The 19,852-nt window shown below is 47.1% G+C and overlaps 1 protein-coding gene across 2 annotated transcripts; it reads left to right on the top strand.

The window, feature by feature from the left end:
• The first annotated feature begins 337 nt into the window (after positions 1–337).
• LOC106737558 (zona pellucida sperm-binding protein 3) lies at positions 338–16,179 on the top strand. 2 transcript variants are annotated; one of them, XM_019493774.2, is made up of 11 exons: positions 338–425; positions 798–905; positions 7,494–7,555; positions 9,125–9,262; positions 10,992–11,174; positions 12,160–12,340; positions 13,017–13,128; positions 14,125–14,216; positions 14,751–14,839; positions 15,510–15,590; positions 15,841–16,179. In XM_019493774.2, exons 3-11 carry the CDS (start codon positions 7,495–7,497, stop codon positions 16,131–16,133), a joined length of 1,230 nt encoding a protein of 409 aa, XP_019349319.1. In that variant the 5' UTR covers positions 338–425; positions 798–905; position 7,494; the 3' UTR covers positions 16,134–16,179. The 2 variants fall into 2 exon arrangements, with proteins under 2 accessions (XP_019349319.1, XP_059569585.1); XM_059713602.1 differs by lacking the exons at positions 338–425; positions 798–905 and adding an exon at positions 7,384–7,406.
• Positions 16,180–19,852: the final 3,673 nt, after the last annotated feature.

The raw sequence follows: 19,852 nt of genomic DNA, 5'->3' as shown, positions 1-19,852 counted from the left end.
GCCCTGTCAACAAAAGGAGTTCCCCTTTCCCCTGGGGTAGGACACTACCTTCCACGTGAAGAAATCAGGGCTGGGTCAGTGATTCTTCTGGTCTAGAAGTCATGCCTTTGCCTTGTCACACTTAGTATGCAGCCAGTGGGCTAGGATTCACTCAGTCACTCTGCAGCCTGTTTTAAGTAGCAGACAATTAAATTACACTGCCTTGCCCCTGCCCTTAATTCAGAAGCCTGAGCTGGCAGGCTTCTGCAGCACAAAATCACTCTCGCTACAGTAATGTCTTGCATTCACTTACAGCCTGCTCTGACAGTCACTGTTAAGGAGTAGTAGAAGTTGGATTCTCTAATCTGGAAATGAATCTGAAGTGCAACTGTAGATCAGCTGAACCTTCTCCTGTGTTCTCCCAAAAGAGCATGAGAGAATTTAAGGTACTATAGCTTCATACTAGCAACTTCAAGTAGAAGTCAGACTACTCTTGATTACACATCCCTCCTTGAGGCTGGGTAAGAAAAGCATGAAAATGATTCCTCCCTTTAAAACAAATCCCTCTTCTCCCAATGTTTGCTAGTACTTGTGACCTGGAGAAATATAGCTGTTTCCCAGCTCTGTTAGGAGCCTTATCTGCTCTCATGGTAGTTCAGAAGCCAGCTTCTGAGTTCACAACCTCATGTTAAAATGATGCTGCAAAAAAGTTGGTCCTGTTCCAGAGTCAAGCAGAGATGTTATTTCTGCTGACTAAAACCATCTTGCTATTTACCATCTTGGCTACTTGGAACAAACCCACCTCTGTTTGTTAACAGGCAACTGGGTCCTGTCTAAGCTTGAAACACTCTGCATTTACCAGCAAGAGAGCTGGACTAGTCTTCCCTGTGCTGGAATTCCAGCTTGCAGTCTGCTGGCAGCTGATTGTAAGTACCCTGCTGGTTTTAAGTTCCCTTGGTACAGGCTTGCATGGAGCAGCAGGCACTTAAGCAATGTTCTGGTAATCAAGGCAAGGCAGGGTTTCTAGCCTCTAGTGACACTGCACTGGTGTTGACAGGAGTTGGAAATATTTGAAAAACACCTTTAACATAGACAAAGATCTCTTGAGAAGGACACCAGGTGACTTTTAACTGTTATACAAGGCCAAGGGCTGTCATTTGTGTTCCCCTGGACCTGAGATCCTTAGAAGTATTTCTAAAAGTGTCTTTCTACTTCCTGGCAGACAAGGTTCTTTGGGTAAATGTGGTATCTTTTATTAGCCCAACCAAATAGTTTGGGGGGGGGGGGGGGGATTCTTAGCAAGCTTTTGGGTTTAAAAACCCTTCATCAGGCTGAAGAAGCATCTGTAGTTGGTATGTTCTCTTCCTGGATGGAATGAATAGTAAAGAGGCCAGATGCTGGTATGCATGCAAGAAAGGCAGTCGGTGAATGTTGTAAATTTTGAGGAGTCAGTGGGTGAAAGACAGGCTGGGGGGGAGGGGGAATAAATGAACCATTTACCTGCTACAGTCATCGCCACCCTGCCTGTCTCTCACCAAATATGTATGAACTTGACTCTGCCTATGTGCCTTTGGAATTTCTCTTCCTTGCTACTTAACAAAATCTGCAGATTCAGACACAGTAACTTCCCACTGCTCTGCCATGTTACAAGATGTACCCAGTCTCATGGGGATACTTTAATAGCACAGTCCATTGTTAAGTTCAAAGCATCATGCCCATCTTGGTAGAAACTGCTCTTACACCAGAACTGCAAAAGACCAGCTTCAGTTGGTACTGTCTGCAAAAGGGGAGAATAAGGCCTGCAATGGCAAAGTCACTGTAGAGCAAGCTGCTCCTTCAGGAGTATTTTGTACAGCCCTGTGAGGTCCGTCAGCTCAAACAACATCTGGTCCCTCTTTTCTCTAGATGTTTCTCCTTTCTAGAGTATCTGTAGCTCAAGAAGATGCACTTGCACAATTCTGTGATGACTTGGCATGTAGTTTGAGAGCACAAAGGGACAGAATCACAGGAGTATGGATTTGGCTTTTTTCTCTATCCTTTAACTAAGGAAGCAGACAAAAGAGAGCCAGGGTGATAGGAATCGGCAGCCACAACTCCAAAATCAACAGCTACATCCCACAGCATCTGCTGTAATTTCCTAGTCCAAATGCAATGTCCCAAGCCTTCAGGTTTTGTCCTGTGGGGACAACTGGCAGATGGGGCCAGTTGTATAATTATAGAAGAAAAGGGTTGGAAGGGACCACAGAAAGTCACATAGTTCCACCTTCCTGCTCAAATCCGCATCATGACTATTTAAAGTATCTCATTTTACTATCTGTCTAACAGGGATGGGCAATTATTTCAGGCGGATGGCCACTTCCTGAGTTTTTTGGCAAGCTGTCAAGGGCTGTGTGGGTAGCCCTGCCCCTTGACAGGTTCCCTGCCCCCTGGTCACTGTCTTGGGACCAGAAGTCCTGCCCTGACCTTTGCTGCAAGCAGTCCCCCCCTTGCCCCAGGAAGTACTCCTTTCAGAAATGTGTTTTGCCATCTCAGTACCAGAAAAATACCAAATTTATAAAAAGCAAACATCTACAACATTCATTAATTTGATATATATTTTTTTTAATCTTTATCCTGATTTACATGGTTGTGTAGTGTACGCAGAAGGGATTGCACAATAGCTTAAAATGAAGTCTTATTTTTGTATATTGGGGGATATAGGTTTGTGGGGGGGGGGGTCTCTGGGAATAGGTGTGGGGTGAGGGAGCACGTGGGTGTGTATGGGGTTTGTGGGGGGCTGTTGTGGGTGGGCCCCACATGCCTGCTTGCTGCCCCTTCCCCCCCCTGCCTGTAGCTGCCATTTCCCCACTTTCCTACTGGCTCCCACCTGCATGGCTGGACTACAGGACGCAGCAGGAGCTGCCTGGCCCCAAGGACTGAGGCGATTGCCCATGGTCCTCCCCTCCCTCCCTCCCCCGCAGTGCTCTTATCTCAACTTCCCTCTCAGGCGCAGGGAGGCAGGAACAACCCCAGGGACCCAGGCCAGAAAGCTCTGCCAAGCACAAGGCTTCTGGCTGGGGATGGGCTAGGGCCAGGCAGGCCTTGCTTCTGGGCTGCTGAATCCTGCCTGGCTGCCCCTGGGTCCTACTACCCCCATGTCCTGTCATCTTTGACGGGCAACCAGGAGCAGATAAATATTCAATTTTCTAAATTTTCTAGAGGCCCCACAAGCCAGATAGAATGGGCTGGCGGGCCGGATCCAGCCCATGGGCTGTATTTTGCCCGCCCCTAGTCTAACAAAATAAGCTGCTTTGTATCAAACAGAATATTTTTCAGACTTTTCTCAGAAGGGATGGATGGGTTGCTTTATTGCTACCATATTTTTCTGTGTATGATCATGGTGTGAGATGTTTCAGTACCTGTTGCTTACCAACTGCAAATTCTAGGTTGGCCAGAAATTGTAAACTTAAAAGAAGGGCCTGCCCCTGGATTTGTGCTATTGACAGACTTTGCTGTAAGGTGTTTTCAAACAGGAACATGATTGTTATACTTGTTGGGGTCCTTTCCTTCATAAGAGGCAGTGCTGGATCTGCAATGTGGGCATGTAATGTGGGAATGTTTGGACCTTTGTTCATTTTTTGAGTTCAGTGAGAGAACAATAAGGACCCCAAGGTGTTATAGACATACTTCTCCTTTACGAAACAAAACAAGTTTGTTTGGTTTTTTTCATGCAACCCTTCCCCCACAAGTTTTAAAGGAATAGTAAATCAATAAAATGTGTTTCAAATTTCAAATACCACTAGTGCTTTTATTGGCTCTTTAAGTGACTTAGTGCTGGAATTTATCCAAGCAATAGGTGCTGTAATTACATGAATATGCAAGTATATACCCTCACTGGGATATTCAAAGACCATCCGAACAATATTGAGAGTATTGCCATGGGCTTGCTAAGGGATTATCTTCTTGGCAGTGTGTGTGTGTGTGTGTGTGTGTGTGTGTGTGTGTGTGTGTGTGTGTCAGTGTATTTACTGAAGGAACTAAAGACACAAGGACATAATTAATCCAAATCTCAGTGCCAGAAAAATGCAGGTATCCAAACTTTTAAAGTTTTGTGCCCTGGGGAAATAACATATATAGGCTTTTAACTATTTCAAGACATCAAGCACCTAGACTAGTACAAAATGACTGCATTCTCACCAGGGATCCTGGTTTACTCTGATTTTTAAAAATTGCCAATTTTTGGTTAGAAAAACTAACCCTAAATCCACATTTTTTCCATGGTTTTAAAACCATCTCTCTCTCTCTCTCTCTCATATAGCACCTATTGCTTGTTTTATATATACTACGTGGGCCCTACGCATGCTAATCAAAACAGGAAATAAACATCTAAGCAAACAGCTTCTAAACTTTGTCATATTGAGATATTTTTCTCTGAAATGCTTTAATTCTGAATACATAAGTTTGCTTCATAGTTGGTCGGGTCGGAAGGGACTGAGCAGATCATCAAATCCGACCCCCTGCCACGGCAGGAAAAAGTACTGGGGTTAAATGACCCAGGCAAGGTGTTCATCTAGCCTCCTTAAAGACCCCCAGGGTATGAAACCTGGCTGGGCACTGGATAGCCCTGTCACATGGAGTCATTTAAAAATAATGTTAATGGGAATTTTGAAAAGTAAATTTATTTCAAGCCTAAAAACTAAATGTTTTATTTTGAAAAGTTCGATAGTAAACATCTCATAGTTTAGGAAGTGGTTTATTCCAAAACAAAATGTTGGTTAAATTTACATGTATGGTATTTGTGAAACTGGTGTCCAAGGGTCTTATGCAAAAAAATCTGTACCTCTAGCTGTTCTAAGGCAGGCTTCCCTGGAAGGAGAATTGCACAGCTTAAACAGCAACTGCCAAATGAAATGAGAACAACCACCCAGGCTTTGACATGGAGATGGTGGGTGGTACCTGGAAAAGAGAAGGTGCAAGGGAAAGAGGACACCATCTGGACTCACCAGTACTCTTTTCTCATTGGAGATAAATTTTATTTTAAATACACTTCTGCCCAAGCTATGGTTGCTCCATACCCTGGTAGATGAACAGGAGCTAAACAGACATCACCAGAAAAGGTTGTGTTAATAAAGTGCATGAACAATATCCCTGCATAACCTCTCTACAATTTCCCAGCTACATTTTATCACCTGTTGACATTCCCTTCTCTGTTTTTTTCCTTCACCTACCCGTCTCACACCTATTAACTCCTATCCCCTTTGATCTTCCCTGCTGTACATTTGCATTTTCACAGGCCTGTATTTTGCATATTGGCTTAAGCTCTTATTTTACCCTAGAGAGAAGGTAAGACCAGTAGATTCTCCCTATGCCTGAAGAAAGGTGCTTGTGCCTGAAAGCTTGCAAAGAATTATTTTTCCAACTATTCAGTTAGCCTAATAAAAGATGCCATATTTACCCAAATAACCTTGTCTGCCTATAAAGCTGAATGAGTGTATGACCACTGAGTTTGGGTTGTAAAACAGAATAGCATTGATTTCAGTGGACTGAACAAGAGGACATCAAGTGGCTGTTGGTTAAAGGGCAGCCAAGAAGGCTTATTTGCCTGAGCTGTTCTTAGTTCCTCCCTTCACCAGAGGGAAGGGGAGCTGAGTAGCTGTGGGGAGAAAAGCATGGGTTTTCTCTCCAAAAGGACACAAGTCCCTCATATTGAGGCCTCTGTGGGTGGATGAAATGGGATGAGGTCATATGGGAAGGCAACACACTTCTTGCCAACAAGAAAGAACATTCTTCAGAGATGCTCAGCTGCTTTGGTGATGGGCACAGTGTAAAAACCTGCTGTAAACAAAACCCTGAGACACACAATTGGCACAGCAGTGGGCAGCCACAGTGTAGGGGGAGGTGAGTACTAGCCATATGGTTCATGATCCAGCAGTGGAGTTGGGGGCAGTGAGGTCAGTAAGAAGCATCAAGATGGAGCATACACCCATTTGCTCTATGGGTGTGTACCAAAAAATCCCAGCTCCTTCCTGTCCCACTTGCTTGCAACCATGCTACAAATGCACATACATATAATTTCTGCTGAGGAAATCTCTCTCCCATTGTTACTTCTGGAGGATAGAGAATGCTTGGGCCACTGTGCTGTTACATGAATAATTAAACAATATACCCCCCTACTTAAATTTGCTGAGCGTGGCTCCTTATTGTTCCCCCCCCCCGCTCCCTCGGCTATCTTGACCATTCAGCAAGAAAGAACATAGATTTTCCTTCCAGGTATCTCTCCTACCACAGTGTATCTTGTACTTAGCTTGGGCTGCTCTCTCCTTTAATCCCTGTCTCCAAGTTTGGATCTACCTGGTCCCGAGTAGTCGGTGACCAGCTGTTGCAGTAAGAAAGAAACAGGAGGTAAAGACTCAAGTGGAGGTTGCTCTTGAGCAACCAACATCACATTCTGCAGCAACTCACTTACCACAGAGGGATGTGGGCTACCAAGTTGGAGAGGCATCATTCTGGGATATAGAGGGCTTTGTCCCAGTAGGGCCTAGATCAGTGGACAGACCAGGTGGAAGAAACCCATTGCCAGGAGTTCCAGAGATTGCCAGGACCTCACAGGCTGGATGGGCCAAGAGACAAGAGCACTTTGATGAGACCACTTATATTTTCATTGTGAACTGGCTTTTTTTTTTGCATGAAACACTTGTTTGGGCCACCATCAGAGGATGGACGGAAGGGAAATTAACAGGAATGAACAGTTCTAATGAGAGACCCCAAACCTTCTCCCCGAGCCTGATCCAGACCTTTCCTGAGATTTGAAGGCCACCCATTGGTTTCCCTTTCCCCATTGTTCCATCTGTAGAGTGGCATCACCACCAGGGTAGGGACCGTGTCTTCCTATGTGGCTCCTAGCACCATGGAGCCCGTCTCAGCAGGTGGTAGCATCTGGGTACTTCAGTAATCCAGAACTCTGTCACTGAACAGCTGGTTGCCCTTAGAGAATAAGCAGTTCTGCTGGAAGCAAGAGACTCAGGAAACCCAATGGGCAAGACAGAATCTAGGTCAGAGCAATCTGAAAGCAGGGCTGGACAGAAATCCTCACATTTCAGTGCTGGACGCAAGCATAATCATTAAGCATTTGTCAGCTAACTGGAAGGGGAAAACTCCCCTCAGCACATTACTATATCCCTGAATCCTCATGCCTTGAAGGCTGTGCTCCACTAAAGGTTTTGCTTCTATAGCCCTTATTTCTGCAGTGGTGCTAGTGGGGCCCATTTCTAGGTAAAGATGAAATCACTAGCAGATGAGCCTACAAACATGCCCATGCACCACCTTGGTCACAGCAAAACTTGCAGGTGTGCCCAGTCTCACAGGAAACCTTTATGAGCTCCCCCAGGTGCTTATCTAGGTAAGCTGCCCAATGAAGAGGCAGAGCGCTTGGGCTGAAACAGGCTCAGGTGGGTCTTGTTTACTCTTGCCAGGCCTGCTGTGAGGCTTATTTAAAGGGGTTTGGCCAATGTAACTCTGACTTTTCTGTTTTCTAGAATGGGTTTTTGTGGAGTTGTCCTGTTGGCTAGCCTCTGGGTAGCAGTGCTTGGGGTACCTGGTAAGTTGTAGCTTGTACCCATGTTTTTAGGGTATTAGACTGTTACTAGAAGTTGTTTAAAATGGTGTTTGGATATTTGCTTGTTATCTTTTGTATAAATCAGTTCTTGTCTGATGCTATGGGGTTTTCGTGGTAAAGATTAACCATTGTCCTAGCTGTGCATACTTGCTTTTGTTCCTTGTCTGCCTCTGACACTCCCTGTCTGGACTCTTCTGTCTGATGGGAGACTTACTCTTTGCTTAGTTTATCTGACTAGAAACTGTCAGGAATGCTTTTGCTCTATGTAGTCTCTTGGACAAGACTCAGTTTAACCTTCAACACTTCTGTGGAATGGAACTACTAGGGCTGTCTGTCTAATGCAATGAGTCATAAAGCCTGTACTCTCTAATGTGTAGTGTGCCCTCTAAAAATGTGCCCCATTTTGGGCACTTTCCATTGCTTGGAGTCTAAGTCAATGCCCTACATGGGATAAGGGTTGGGTCTATGAGTAGGTATCTGGGGCAGTGCTTCCACAAGGACCTTCCTATAAGGCTGCAAGGCTGGCAAAGGAGGAACTACTATATCCTGCTGTTTAAAGGTGCTGGGAGAAACCACTTCCTCCATAAGTAGCTCTTACACACTGAGATGATGTACTATGAGATCTACATTGCATTAGGTGGCTAAGATGAGACGCTGAATAAATCCACCCATTTTTCGTCAAGTGACCATGTGCTAGAATTCTAATGCCAAAGAAATATGACCTAAAGGCCAGTTTGTATATAGTAGTATGAGGCACAGCAGCAAGACGGCATACTGCACAATCCAGTGTTTTCTTGAAGGGATCTCCCTAAAGATTGGGGGGGAGGGGAAGACTAGGGGTAGAGCTTGCTTCTGGTATTGTCTACCTGCTTTGGCTATTCATGAGCCTGATCTAATAACCTAAAATAACCAATTCTGAAGTTGCTTTATTTAGCTTCTAGTGTGCCTGGAACAAGACTCCAATATTTTTCTTGGCAACTGTGAGGGCTACAAACTATCTCTAAGCAAAAGTTGAGACTTCTTTCAGCCATGTGACTCCAGAAAAACCACCTACTATGAAACTTTTCAACAAAAACATGACTTGACCTGACTCTAGTGTTCTCTGCTTGCTTCTTCCTTAAGGCTATTATTGTGACTGTTCAATAAGCTGGCTCTTGGGGAGTGGGGGGAAAATGTTGTTCTTGTTGGCTGCATGCCCACAAAGGCCACACTTGGCCCATAGCATAGCTACAGATCTACCCAGACTACAGTCTGTCTGCCTACTGTACAGAAAATTTCCCCTCTTACAGTTGAAGCTTGTGTGACTACCTCCCTGTTATGTGGTAACTTGAACTTAGGCTACAATGCTTTGCTCTGCCATGATCGTGCATTGTCTACCCCAAGAATCTAGAAATTGAGTGCCTTCAAGGCTTCTCTATGCTTGGTCTCTCCCTACTGGGCAGAGTGAGGATGGTTAACATGCCCTTTGAAGGGGAGAGGTAGCTTGATAACTACATGCAGAGAATTTCCTATCTGGGTCAAGGAAATAACCAAATGTGCTCTCTTCTCTAGTTACCTGGGAGCTGGTATCCACACGATGGAATGGCTCCTCTTACTCCACTACAGCAGTTCCTAGTGCCACAGATCCTGGTCTGCAGAATGCCACTAAATTGTCTACAAAGATGAGTTTGTTCCAGAAGGCCCTGAATGGTGAGAACTAGAACTGTTCTGTCTTTCAGGAAAGACACTTCTGATGCTAGATGTTACTACCTGGAGTTCTCCCATCTGCAACAATATCCTAAGAGCTAACTGTGCTGGGAGTCATAACCATCCTCTTTCCAGCTGAGGATAGGGCAGGGATGCTTTGAAAGCTAGGTGTGCACTTCTATAACCAAGCAAGAGGGGTGGGGGTGAACCTGCTTTTCCATTAAATAAACTACTTGGTCAAGTAGCCAGATTTTCCCCCCCCCAGCCCCTACCAGTCAGCTGCTAACATGTGACCTAGTTCACTTCTTGTAGCATCATTCCTCTTGCCCCAGCACCTGAATAAGTGACTTGGCTCTTGAAGAGGGATAGCAGGATTCCAAGGCTCTGGAGACATCGGAAGCTCCCAGTAATGTGCTTACTCTGCAGCATGTCCCAGCAGAGATGCCCTGCTTGCATGCTCCAAACCTAGAAATACCTTAGTGAGCCTGCTCCATGGTAAGATGTGGCCTCAGAAACTGCACCCAGAGGAAGAGGAGCTATCCCAAGGCATGCCTGGGATGCAAAGAAATCAGGAATCTCACTGGGCAGGAATCCTAGCTCTAACTTAGCAAGGCAGACTGCATCTCTTGTGCGTCTGAGGCCCAAATTGGAGAATGACTCCAAGTTAGTTGGTCCTTTGCACAACAAATGAAGGCTCCTGTGGGCCAAGTTGCTCCTTCCTTGGTGTTTCTAATTAACCTATCTTCTAACTAGTTCCAGCTACATTCCCTTATTCATGAAGGGGAGGTATAAATGTGTCTAGTCCTGGAGCCATTGTTATCATGCTGGGGCTAGCTCTTCAGTGTGGGTCAATACTAAAGTGTCCACCTAATGCATAGGTCAAAACCAGTATGCGATCAAAGACTGCAAGCAAAAGCATTAGATGGAAGGTTTATTTTCTGTCTTTGTTTCCCAGTAACAAAAGGACAGCAGTGGAACAAATGCAGCAGTTCAGAACAGAGCAAAAGTTCCACAGCTGTCACTATTAGCGCAACAAGGTAGCGGAGATGAAGAACATGGAAGGACTAATATGCTCTTTGGCGGGCAAGAGCATCTCCTGGCTTCAGCTATGGAAGGCTCATGTTCCGTAGTACAAACAAATGTTGAATGTTTTGGGGTGAGCATGGGGAAGTAGCCCCTCCCTTAGGGGCAAGTCATTCATACCATTCCCTTCCAGTCTCTGCCCACTGCTGGAGAAGAGATCAAACTGGAAGCCTAACACTGCTGTTCAATGTAGAAAGGAGGCTCCAGTTACCTTCTCCTAAAATGTCGTGGGTCTAAAATCCCACCATGGACTGATTCCTCTAGCTCAACAGCAGGGTGGACTGTAGGTTCTGTGAGTGCTTTAAGGCTGGTAACTTTTTAATTGGTTTCAGTCAACTTGTGCTTCTCTAGAAAAAGGGATTTATTCTTCATTGATTATTAAATACAATGAAGGGGTTTTCTTCTTTTATTGCTAATGAGCTGTACCCTCTGTCTAACTAAATCAACTTCTTGATAGAAGCTCATGGATTTGGCTTATTTCCATTATTTGAAATACTTCAGAAATGTTGGGTTATTAGGCCTTAAGTGTGTGTATATGTGGATTTTTTTGGTTGGGGGAAGGAATTTAGGGGGATTAGCGGTTTTTTGGTGGGGATATTATCTGTAAAATTTTTCTCTCCTCTTTCCCTGGTCCCATCCTGCACTACAGTGAGTTTGACCACTGCCCTCTCAGCCTCCTCCAAAACAACAGAGACTTCTGCCCCTTCAGGATCCTCTAGTACCAGAGTGACTAGCCCTTCCCTGACAGTGGTACAAGCTGCTTCCCATTTCCTGCAAAGTGTCTATTCCATGAAGTCTGCGAGGATGAACTTCACCCTGAGAATCCTGAACAGTAAGAGCTTTCTGATCTTGGGCCTCTGAGGCAGATTGGGTGTGGGGGACAAAACTGTACCTTAAACTTGATTCTGTCTTGTTTGGCCCTGCGAGATATTGTTGGTCCCTCTTGACTAGTACTCCTGTAGTGTGTAGTACTCTCCTGCTTATGAACAGAACATTCTCCTGGATGTTCTCATCTAGATTAGCTTCTTCATGACCACTTCTCAGCTAGTGGTGCCCACACTTGGGCGGGGGAGGGGGAGATGCCTAATTGCCTACTTATGTAGCTTCTTGTCCAGAGTCCAAGTTCCTTTTGAAGACCACTTGGGGCCAAATGACTCAGATGTGCTTGGCACACCATGCAGTCAAGAGTTGTAGTATAAACTGATTTTTGTAATGCAAATTGAGGGTGTCAAATATACAGCCTGTAGGCTGGATCTGGCCGCTGGAGCCCCATAATCTGGCCCCCAGTGTTGCCCCACTGACTCGCATGCTGTGCCATGACAAACTAGGCCAGTGCTACCTGTGGTGCACATCGGGACTGACATCCTGAACTGTGCCACCTGCAGTATTCACTGGGACTGTGCTGGATTAAGCTTGTAGGCAGGGAGGCTGTGGACCTGATCCAGCCTGTGTGCCAGCCTCATGCCACTTGTCTGGCCCATGGGGTCAGATGAATCTGGCACCCTTGCCCTAAATGTGGAGAACAGCAATACCTAGTCCAGTTGCTCTGGAGAGCAGAAGAGGTGACTGACACAGGTTACTAAACAAAGTGTTTTGTGGCAAACTGCCGATTCAAGATGCAAGCTCCCCACCTCAGTGCCCTACCGTATGGAGATGGGCTTGTATGTGTAATAGTTCATTTCCTGAGAAATCAGACCTATGGGACACTGACTTGTGCTGAGTGGATAAGTTAAGTATGGGGGATCTGTTTCAAGTGCTCCATCTTTGCTGGGGACAAGTGGAGGACAGTAACTCAATCTCCCCTCTTCTACCCACAGAGGACTTCAATATTGTAGACAAGACCCCGGTGTTCAGAACTGGATCTCCCATTCATATTGAGGCCAGAGTGGCAGCCAATCCAAATGTCTCCCCAAAGATCTATGTGGATGAGTGCTATGGAGCCCATTCAAAGCATCTGAGCCATTCCAGGAGGGTTTATGTGATTGTGAATAACCGTGGGTCAGTGGAAGTGAGGCGGGGAGGGTGTTGAAGAAAAGAGGTTACTGCATGAGATGTGTGTTTTTGTTTTTTGTTTTTTTTTGTCTTAAGGGCAAGAAGACCCAGCATGGTCTGAGCTGGCCAGGCTTGTGGTAGATGGCTGCCCCCAGCTGCTGGATTCATATAGTACTAGGGCTGGGCCATTAGCTCTTGCCTGTAGGCAGAACTTGAGCACTGGTTCTGGCAGTGTTCTTGCTGTAGTCCTCAGTGTCAGAAGGATTCAGTGGATCTTAAGATGATGAAAGCTGGTACTCCCCTAATCTCATCAGACTGCTGTACAGACAGCTAGTCTGTATATACATGTATAAACTATTTTGGGGAGGGTCTCCTTCCTTCAGTAAGGATTCCAGGTTCCTTATCATATGCACTCTTGGGTTAGGATGTGGGCAGAGGAGTTTTGTCTCTCTAACCTTAATGTAGCTGTGAATCACTATGGTACTGGTACCTGGGAGGAGGCAGCAGGAATGGTTGCAGCTGGCCCTTTTGTCAGCAACATGCAGTTGGCACCCACAACACTTACATGGGTGGGGAGGGCAGAAGCTTTCCTTTCCCATCATCACATGGGGATGAAGGCCTAGGGAAGTAAATGGGTGAAGTGCATCTAGTGTAAACTCAGGGTGGCTCTTGTCTCTTCCAGGTGTCTGTATGGTGGCAAGTCTGGGAACGTTTCTGTCTGGCATAGACAAGCGGACTCTGCGCTGCAGTTCATTATACCAGCTTTTTTGCTGGGGGAGGAACCAGAGGAGGAGGTGAGGTCCCTCAACTGGACAGGTGAACTTTTTAAGCAATTGAATGTGCTCCCAAGCAGAGCATGATTTAAGGGACAGAGGGAGGAGAGCAGAAGTTCTTCCAAGGCTCTACCTCCTCCAATGCCTCCAATTTTGAAGTAGGAGTGTCCACTAGCTGGTAATGGATTGACAGGAAGATGTCGGAGTCAGGATAGCAGAAGGAGCATCTACCTGCTAGCATATGGCTGTGGCAGCTGAGGCAATACCTGAATAGAGGGTGCTATATAAATGGGGCTCTGCCTGGCCCAGTCTCCCATTGTCTTCGAGATGAGGAGCTGCTGCCTAAGTTGTCTTGAGCACCTCTTCTCTGGTAAGCATCCAGGCTTCCACAGCTCCTGTGGCTCTGGGTGCTCCAGTGCCCATCTAGTCCTCTGTCTTGCCATGTGAAAATGGTGGATGGCCCTTCCTGGCTTACACTTTAGTATGGTGACACTGACCCCCCCCCCCCCCCCCCTTGTTACCTAGGCAGGGAGCTGCCTGTGGCTATGCAACTGAGGAAGATGTCAACTTTGAAAGGCTTGTGGTATCCAGACTTGGAAGTGCTAGTCTGAAACTTTAAGTCTATTCTCGTACTAGGCTTCCTCTTGGTTGAAGGAGCTTTAGTTGCTTAGTGGGATCACCAAGGCTGAAGCACTAATTCTCCAGTAATCCAAAAGTACCAGCTTCTTGAAGTACTTCCTCGGAGCTCATGTCTGCATCAGCCTTGTTCTGCTTCCCCAGTGACTTCACCTCCCTTTCAGCCTCCTTGCTGTGCAGATATAGTAGCTGACACCCATGCCCTGTCCAGTTAGGCTGGGTAATTCTCCATGCCAGAGACATGAGCTTAAACTTAAGGCTGCTTAGTCCTATATGAATTCCTATCTTGTTGCCACTAAACTTCTCCTGTAGTAACTGTTTGAATTCAATTTTGGCTGTATTTAATAACAACAAAAGCAATCTGTTTTCTCCTCTTGACAGATCTATGTCCACTGCCTGCTGACTGCCTGGGGCCAAAGAACCCTCTCAAGACATGTCAAGAAATCCTGCTACTACAACACTGCCTCTTCCAGGTTAGCTCAACTCTTAGAAGCTATTTGAAGCTGAAACAAAAGTGCTTGTCACTGGTGAGGGTGTTCTTGGGAAAGGAACAGAGGCTGGTGTTTTGTTATAGCCTTGCCAGTAGGAAGCTGCTTGAACACAAATATTTAGGAATGACAAGCTGGAACTTGTGTGAGAGGGGGGAGTATTTTTAAATGGGAACCACCATGGCTTGGCTCATTTGCTTTCCTTCAACCCCTTTTGCTTGCTTGTCCACAATGGTGCCAAATGGCTGAGGTGTTAACAAGGGGTCTGGTCCCTCTTCAGTAGTAGCTTTCCATGGAGTTCAGAGGTCAAGTTGCCACATGGAAACTTCCATCACAGCTGGCAATCACTAGAAAACTCTGCAGAGAAGCTATAATGTGAATGGGGGAGGGTGGGTGCATACCTCTAGGGTTGACCTGCAGGTGTGGGTCAGCAATAGTTTGAGGGACTTTTTTCTAGTTCCCCTTGGACTCTGCACTGGTGTCCTTGCTGGTGACCATCCTCCCTCTCTTCCACTTCAGCTGGCAAAACCTGGAGGATTCATCTCAGAATGACCTGTGTAACTGCTGTGACAGTCACTGCCCCTTTGACTTCTCCCCAGAAGAACAAGGTACTGGGACACTACATCCACTCTGTTTTGTGCACCCACAAGTTCTGCCTCCCTTGGTGAGCACAGGCAGCTGTGGTGATGTGTTCCTGTAGGCTCTAGATTCCTGGCTGTAGAAGTAGTACTCTCATTACTGGTGGCAATTCTAGGAGACCCTGACCTGGGGCAGGTAGGGTATAGACACGGTGCCCCTACGCTTGTCTAGGGATGGTTGGAGGAGAACATAGCATCTTATTCTCTGTTGTAGTGGGCTGTATTACACTGCTGCTGCTGTCCCTCCCACAAGACTGGTATAATGTTAAGGAAACTTGCTCTTAACTGTTTTCCAGGGGGCTTTGCAATTTCTTAGTTGGGAAGAGTGGCCATAGAACAACCACTCGCTGATGCTCCTGCTTTGGAGATAATACTCCTTTGGACTGGCTGTCCAACACTTAATACATCCATGTCCTTAACAAAGGTTCTGGAAGGCATCAAGTCACCTAGCCAGAGGTGACTAACCTAATTTTTTTTTTTTCAGTGCACCTGTGAGGTGGGTATTGGGGACAACCTGCAGGTGACAAGATGGTGAAACCTGTAGGCTGGGTCTTGCAGTTGCCCTCTGGCTCCGTGGGCTACCTCTAAGTAATGAGAGGCTTGAAAGGTAGATACAAAAGTCTGTATCCTTCTTGCCTAGAGTTTCCAGGTGAAGGGATGCTCCATAGAAAAACGGTTGGTCCCTTGACAGTGCACAAGGAAGAGGCTCCATGGTATGAAGGTGAGTGTAAAATAGACTTAATGGAGTCCGCACTGGGAGGTGCGAGTGATCCTGGATTAGATTCCAGAGCCTTTCTGATGATCAAGACTGCCCTACTTTCAGGATATAAGGGTTTTGGTGCTGCAAGCTCCCTCTTTATAGTCTTCTGCTTGTGTGGGAATTCCCACACACAAGTAGCTCACATAGTTCCAGGGGCATCTTCTGTTCAACTGGGCCTAGAAGCCAATCCTGAGTCTTTCTCTCCCCTTAGCACAATGCCGCACCATGAAGAAGCTCGTGCTGGCGGCGATAGCCTTTGTGGGCAGCTGTCTACTTGCAGCCCTCCTTGTAGGAGGGGTCATTGCTTTGGGCCTGGCCTTGTTCCATTCATACCATCACAGTAAGGTGCCAAGACTGAGGAGGAAGAGGAAGCCATATCCTTATCATGAAGAGCTGCAGACAGTAGTGGGTGCCCTTGTGCCCTCAGAGAAGATTGAGAAGGAAAAGAGAGAATTAAATGCAGAGTATTCTAACCTAAAGACTGAAGAATTGGAGCAGGAGTAACCAACTCCTGCAAGCCACAATAAATACTTTATTTCTATACAGCTTACTACTTGTTTGTCTTCACTTCAGTCAGCTTAGTTCAGCCAGCAATAGAAGTGGGCTTCCTTGACCTCCTCCATCAGGGCAAAACGATGTGCAGCCCCTGGCTCTAAAGAGACTTCTTTGAGAAGAGGGACATTGATGTTCAGTGAGTCAGAATGGGGCTTGAACTCTAGCTGCATTTTAATTAAGTATATTACTTTCCTGCCTTCCTCCCTCCCTCCTCTACTCTGTGTCTCAGACCATGAAAGAAGTACTTGAGGGCCAATCCAGTAAAAGACTGGGTCACTGCAGGACTGAACAATCTGAAATGCTTAGTCTATGCATCTAGTATATTTCATATCCATGATCACATGCTATATGGGTGTCCCAGAACAGGCTTCAAAAGAACTAGCACAGGGAACAGGTGTTTCACAAGTCCAATCTGTAAACCAGTGAATATCAGTCAAGGTGCATGCAGCATCCTGGGGTACTGCATCTGCTGGGGGAAGAGAGGGGCGGGGGATTTTATGATGCTGGCAATACTGCTGCTAGGTGAAACTCCTCCATTTTCGCCCCCCCTCCCCACTGTTTTCAGGAGGTACTAAAGCTGAAATGAGGCAGAAAGGTGCACTACCTGCATCCTTATGTTACTACTGCAGCTCTTCCCTGACAAGGCATGTGGGACAGTTCTACTGGGTGGCAGCAGCATCTGGTTCTACTGTGCTTTTCTGGTTTAGTCCTGCTGTAGCAGAAATGGCTTGTCTGCCTACAAAATGTAATGCAGGCAGTGTCTTTGTTACAGCTGATTCTCAGTTTGGCTCTAATGTACCCCCTGAAGAGCTGCATCTTATAGCTCCACCTACTTTGCTTGCCTCTGTTTCCTGAGGATATTATGTTTGGTCAGGTATGGAAGAACTGCAGCCAGAGCATATGCTCCTGCTAGATTTGCTTCTGCAGGTGTGTGGTGCTGTTCCACCTGGCTGTGGTAGTGGGGTGAATATGATCTCATAATGATGTAGTTCAACTGACAACAAACATCACAATTCAACTTATAAATTAATAGTATAACATTTAGCAGTCGGTATACCAATTAACACACTTAAAACATTTTTAAAAAACACATAAGAGGGCTGCCTTGGTTCTATAGGGGTTGAGAACCAGTGTTGTAAGGGGGGATTTAAAATCCTGCCCTTGCTGAGCCCTAAGTGAACCTATGCACCTAGGATTTGGACAGGGATCCTGGGGTCTGGCACCTCCAAATTCTCCAAGAGTGGAGCAGGGCTTCTTCTAAGCAGTAAATGCCTCCCAATGGTGTAATGATCTGACTAGAGGGTCTGCTGGAGGGCATTGAAACCTGGATCTCCAGCTCTCAGACTGCCTTCTACTTGACTCTTCTGAGTAGACCTATCTGTGCCTCCAGTTGAGCTCTTGCATTTCTAGCGAGAGTTTCAATTTGTGAGACCTGATGGTGAAGACTCCTACTTTGAAGGGTGAGCTCCTCTGCTCCAGTCCCTGCTTGTGGGTCTTTGTTACACGGTGACTGTGGGGTGGTGGGGAAGGTTCCTCTTATGTAAAAATGCACAAGCAGCTGCTGGATCATAGGAGTACATGACTTCTAGAGGGTACTGAACTACTCGGACTAGGGCATTTCCAGGCACTTGCAAAAACTGTTTGAGGACCCCCTGAACTCAAGGCATGGGAGAGGGGAGCTGTAGAGTTCCTGTATCTCCAGGGTTAGACAGCTGACCAGGACATGAAAAGACTCCAATTTGTCACAGGCAAAGCAGGGGAACAAGGGCACTGACAGTGTCCTTCCAATGTCAGGACAGGAACTAGCTGTTAAAAGACTCAAGAGATCCAAGGAAGAGGACCATGTACCCTGCCACAGAGCAAGGCAAAACCCTCCATCCACCCAATCTGGGCAATAGGACTGATTCTGAGAAGAGGAGCAAGAACCTCTAAGCCAGAGACCTCCAGGTTTTAGTCCCAGCAGCAGGAACACACACCAGGTAAAATTCCCAGCTTTAGCTGCAGTCAACACCCAAAGCTTCTGAGGAAGCCAGAAAAAGACCTCTAGACACCTGTAGCTACAAGGAAGGGGAAAAATGCTTGCCTGGCCCCACGTGGTAACCAGCAAAGCCCAGAAGCGTGGGAAAAAAGCAAACATCTCTTACTCTACACTGCAACCTGGAGCAGCAAACACATACCCTGAAATATCTTAACTGTAAAACTCAGAGAAGTGCTGCAACTTCTGTGTTATGATGGGCGGTGTGTTTGTCTGTGTTGTGCATATACTTGCACTGCCATCCTATAACTAGAATCCTGACCCAGCTAAACATACCTATGACTGATTACACCCAAGTGAAGTGATAACCAAAGGGGTGGGTCAGCAGTAGCCTTCCTGCCTATTAGTCTTATGTGCAGGAATTCGGGTTTTCTGGTTCCTATGGGAAAATGGGGAAAAACCACAGATTTTTCCCTTTTACCTGATAAAAACATGGATTGTTTTGTGTTAACAGAGATGCATGCAGATTTTGCTCTTTTACAAAAACTCTTTGAAGCTGGCAGAGTTCCAGCCTGCAAGGGGCTGGGGGGAGTGGGAGTAGGGTGGTCAGGCAGGGGGCACCATGTGCACATGCACGCTCACATGTGTATGCGGCCATTAGGCAGCCTGGAGAGCAGCTCCTGCAGTTAAGTCAGGGGGGGCACTGCCCAGGGCAGGGGTTTGGGGCCCAGGGCCGTAATGCACAGCCACAAAGCCCCAGAGGGGAGCGGGACAGGGCTGCAGAGCAGCTGGTCCAGGGGATGCAGGGAGGGGAGGGGGCAGCTCCCTACCACTGTGCACACTCCTGGGGGAACAAGGGGTCATGTGCCTCCCAGATCTGTGTGCAGGGGCAGGCTGCTCACTGTGGGCTTGGGCTCCCTGCCCCACTGCCCTCCCCCTGAGCCTCTGTGGCCCGGCAGGTGAGACCCGGCATGACAGGACAGAGCGGGGTCAGGCAAGGAAGCTTGTTGCCTCTTCTGTGAGCACTGTGCTGCCCTTGTGGGGCACCCCCTGCCCATCTCAGGGTCCTGCCGTGCTGGGTCCCACCCGCCAGGCCACAGAGGCCCCGGGGGGGAGGGCAGTAGGACAGGGAGCCAGAACCCAAGCCCGCAGCAGGCAGCCTGTAACCACCCTACACACAGATCTGTGAGGCACATGCCCCTCCTGCCCCCTGGGAATACACACAGCAGTGGAGAGCCAGCCCCTCCTTTCCAAAGCCTGCAACAGGCAGCCTGCACCTGCCCCCTACCACAGGCTCCACTCCTGCCGTGCCATCCTGGGGGAGAGCCAGGCTCCACACTCTGCTTCCCGCTCAGGCTGCAGCAACCAGGCTCGGGCACTGCTGCGGAGGGCAGGGGGCTGCAGACCCTGGCTCTCTAGCCCTGGCAGCTGGGAGCTCCCCCCAGAAGGGCTGGGGGGCAGGGGGCAAGGGGTACCAGTAGGGCTGTGGGAGAGAGGGGCCTGGACCTGCATCCTAATGAGCTATGGGGGCAGGGGGAGCTCTGATTTTCCATGACAAAAAACCCCAAATCAAATAACAAAATGTATAGGTACTTAGAATTTATTTTACTACAGTGATTGAGGCACCAGTAGGCTTCCAAGTTGCTTTAAAATTGTAAATACAGGAAACCCTCACTATTTGCAGTTTCGGCAT

This window comes from Alligator mississippiensis, chromosome 10, assembly GCF_030867095.1.
Source record: "Alligator mississippiensis isolate rAllMis1 chromosome 10, rAllMis1, whole genome shotgun sequence".
NCBI classification, from domain to species: Eukaryota; Metazoa; Chordata; order Crocodylia; family Alligatoridae; genus Alligator; species Alligator mississippiensis.
The sequence above is the reverse complement of the archived record's forward strand: the minus strand, read 5'-3'. Positions and strand labels throughout refer to the sequence as shown.

Bases quoted from the DNA above. Each gene is read 5' to 3' on its own strand.
- LOC106737558 (XM_019493774.2), top strand. From the start codon at position 7,495: ATGGGTTTTTGTGGAGTTGTCCTGTTGGCTAGCCTCTGGGTAGCAGTG. The intron at 9,263-10,991 runs GTGAGAACTAGA...CCTGCACTACAG, and splicing joins GTTCCAGAAGGCCCTGAATG to TGAGTTTGACCACTGCCCTC. The intron at 12,341-13,016 runs GTCAGTGGAAGT...TGTCTCTTCCAG, and splicing joins GTGATTGTGAATAACCGTGG to GTGTCTGTATGGTGGCAAGT.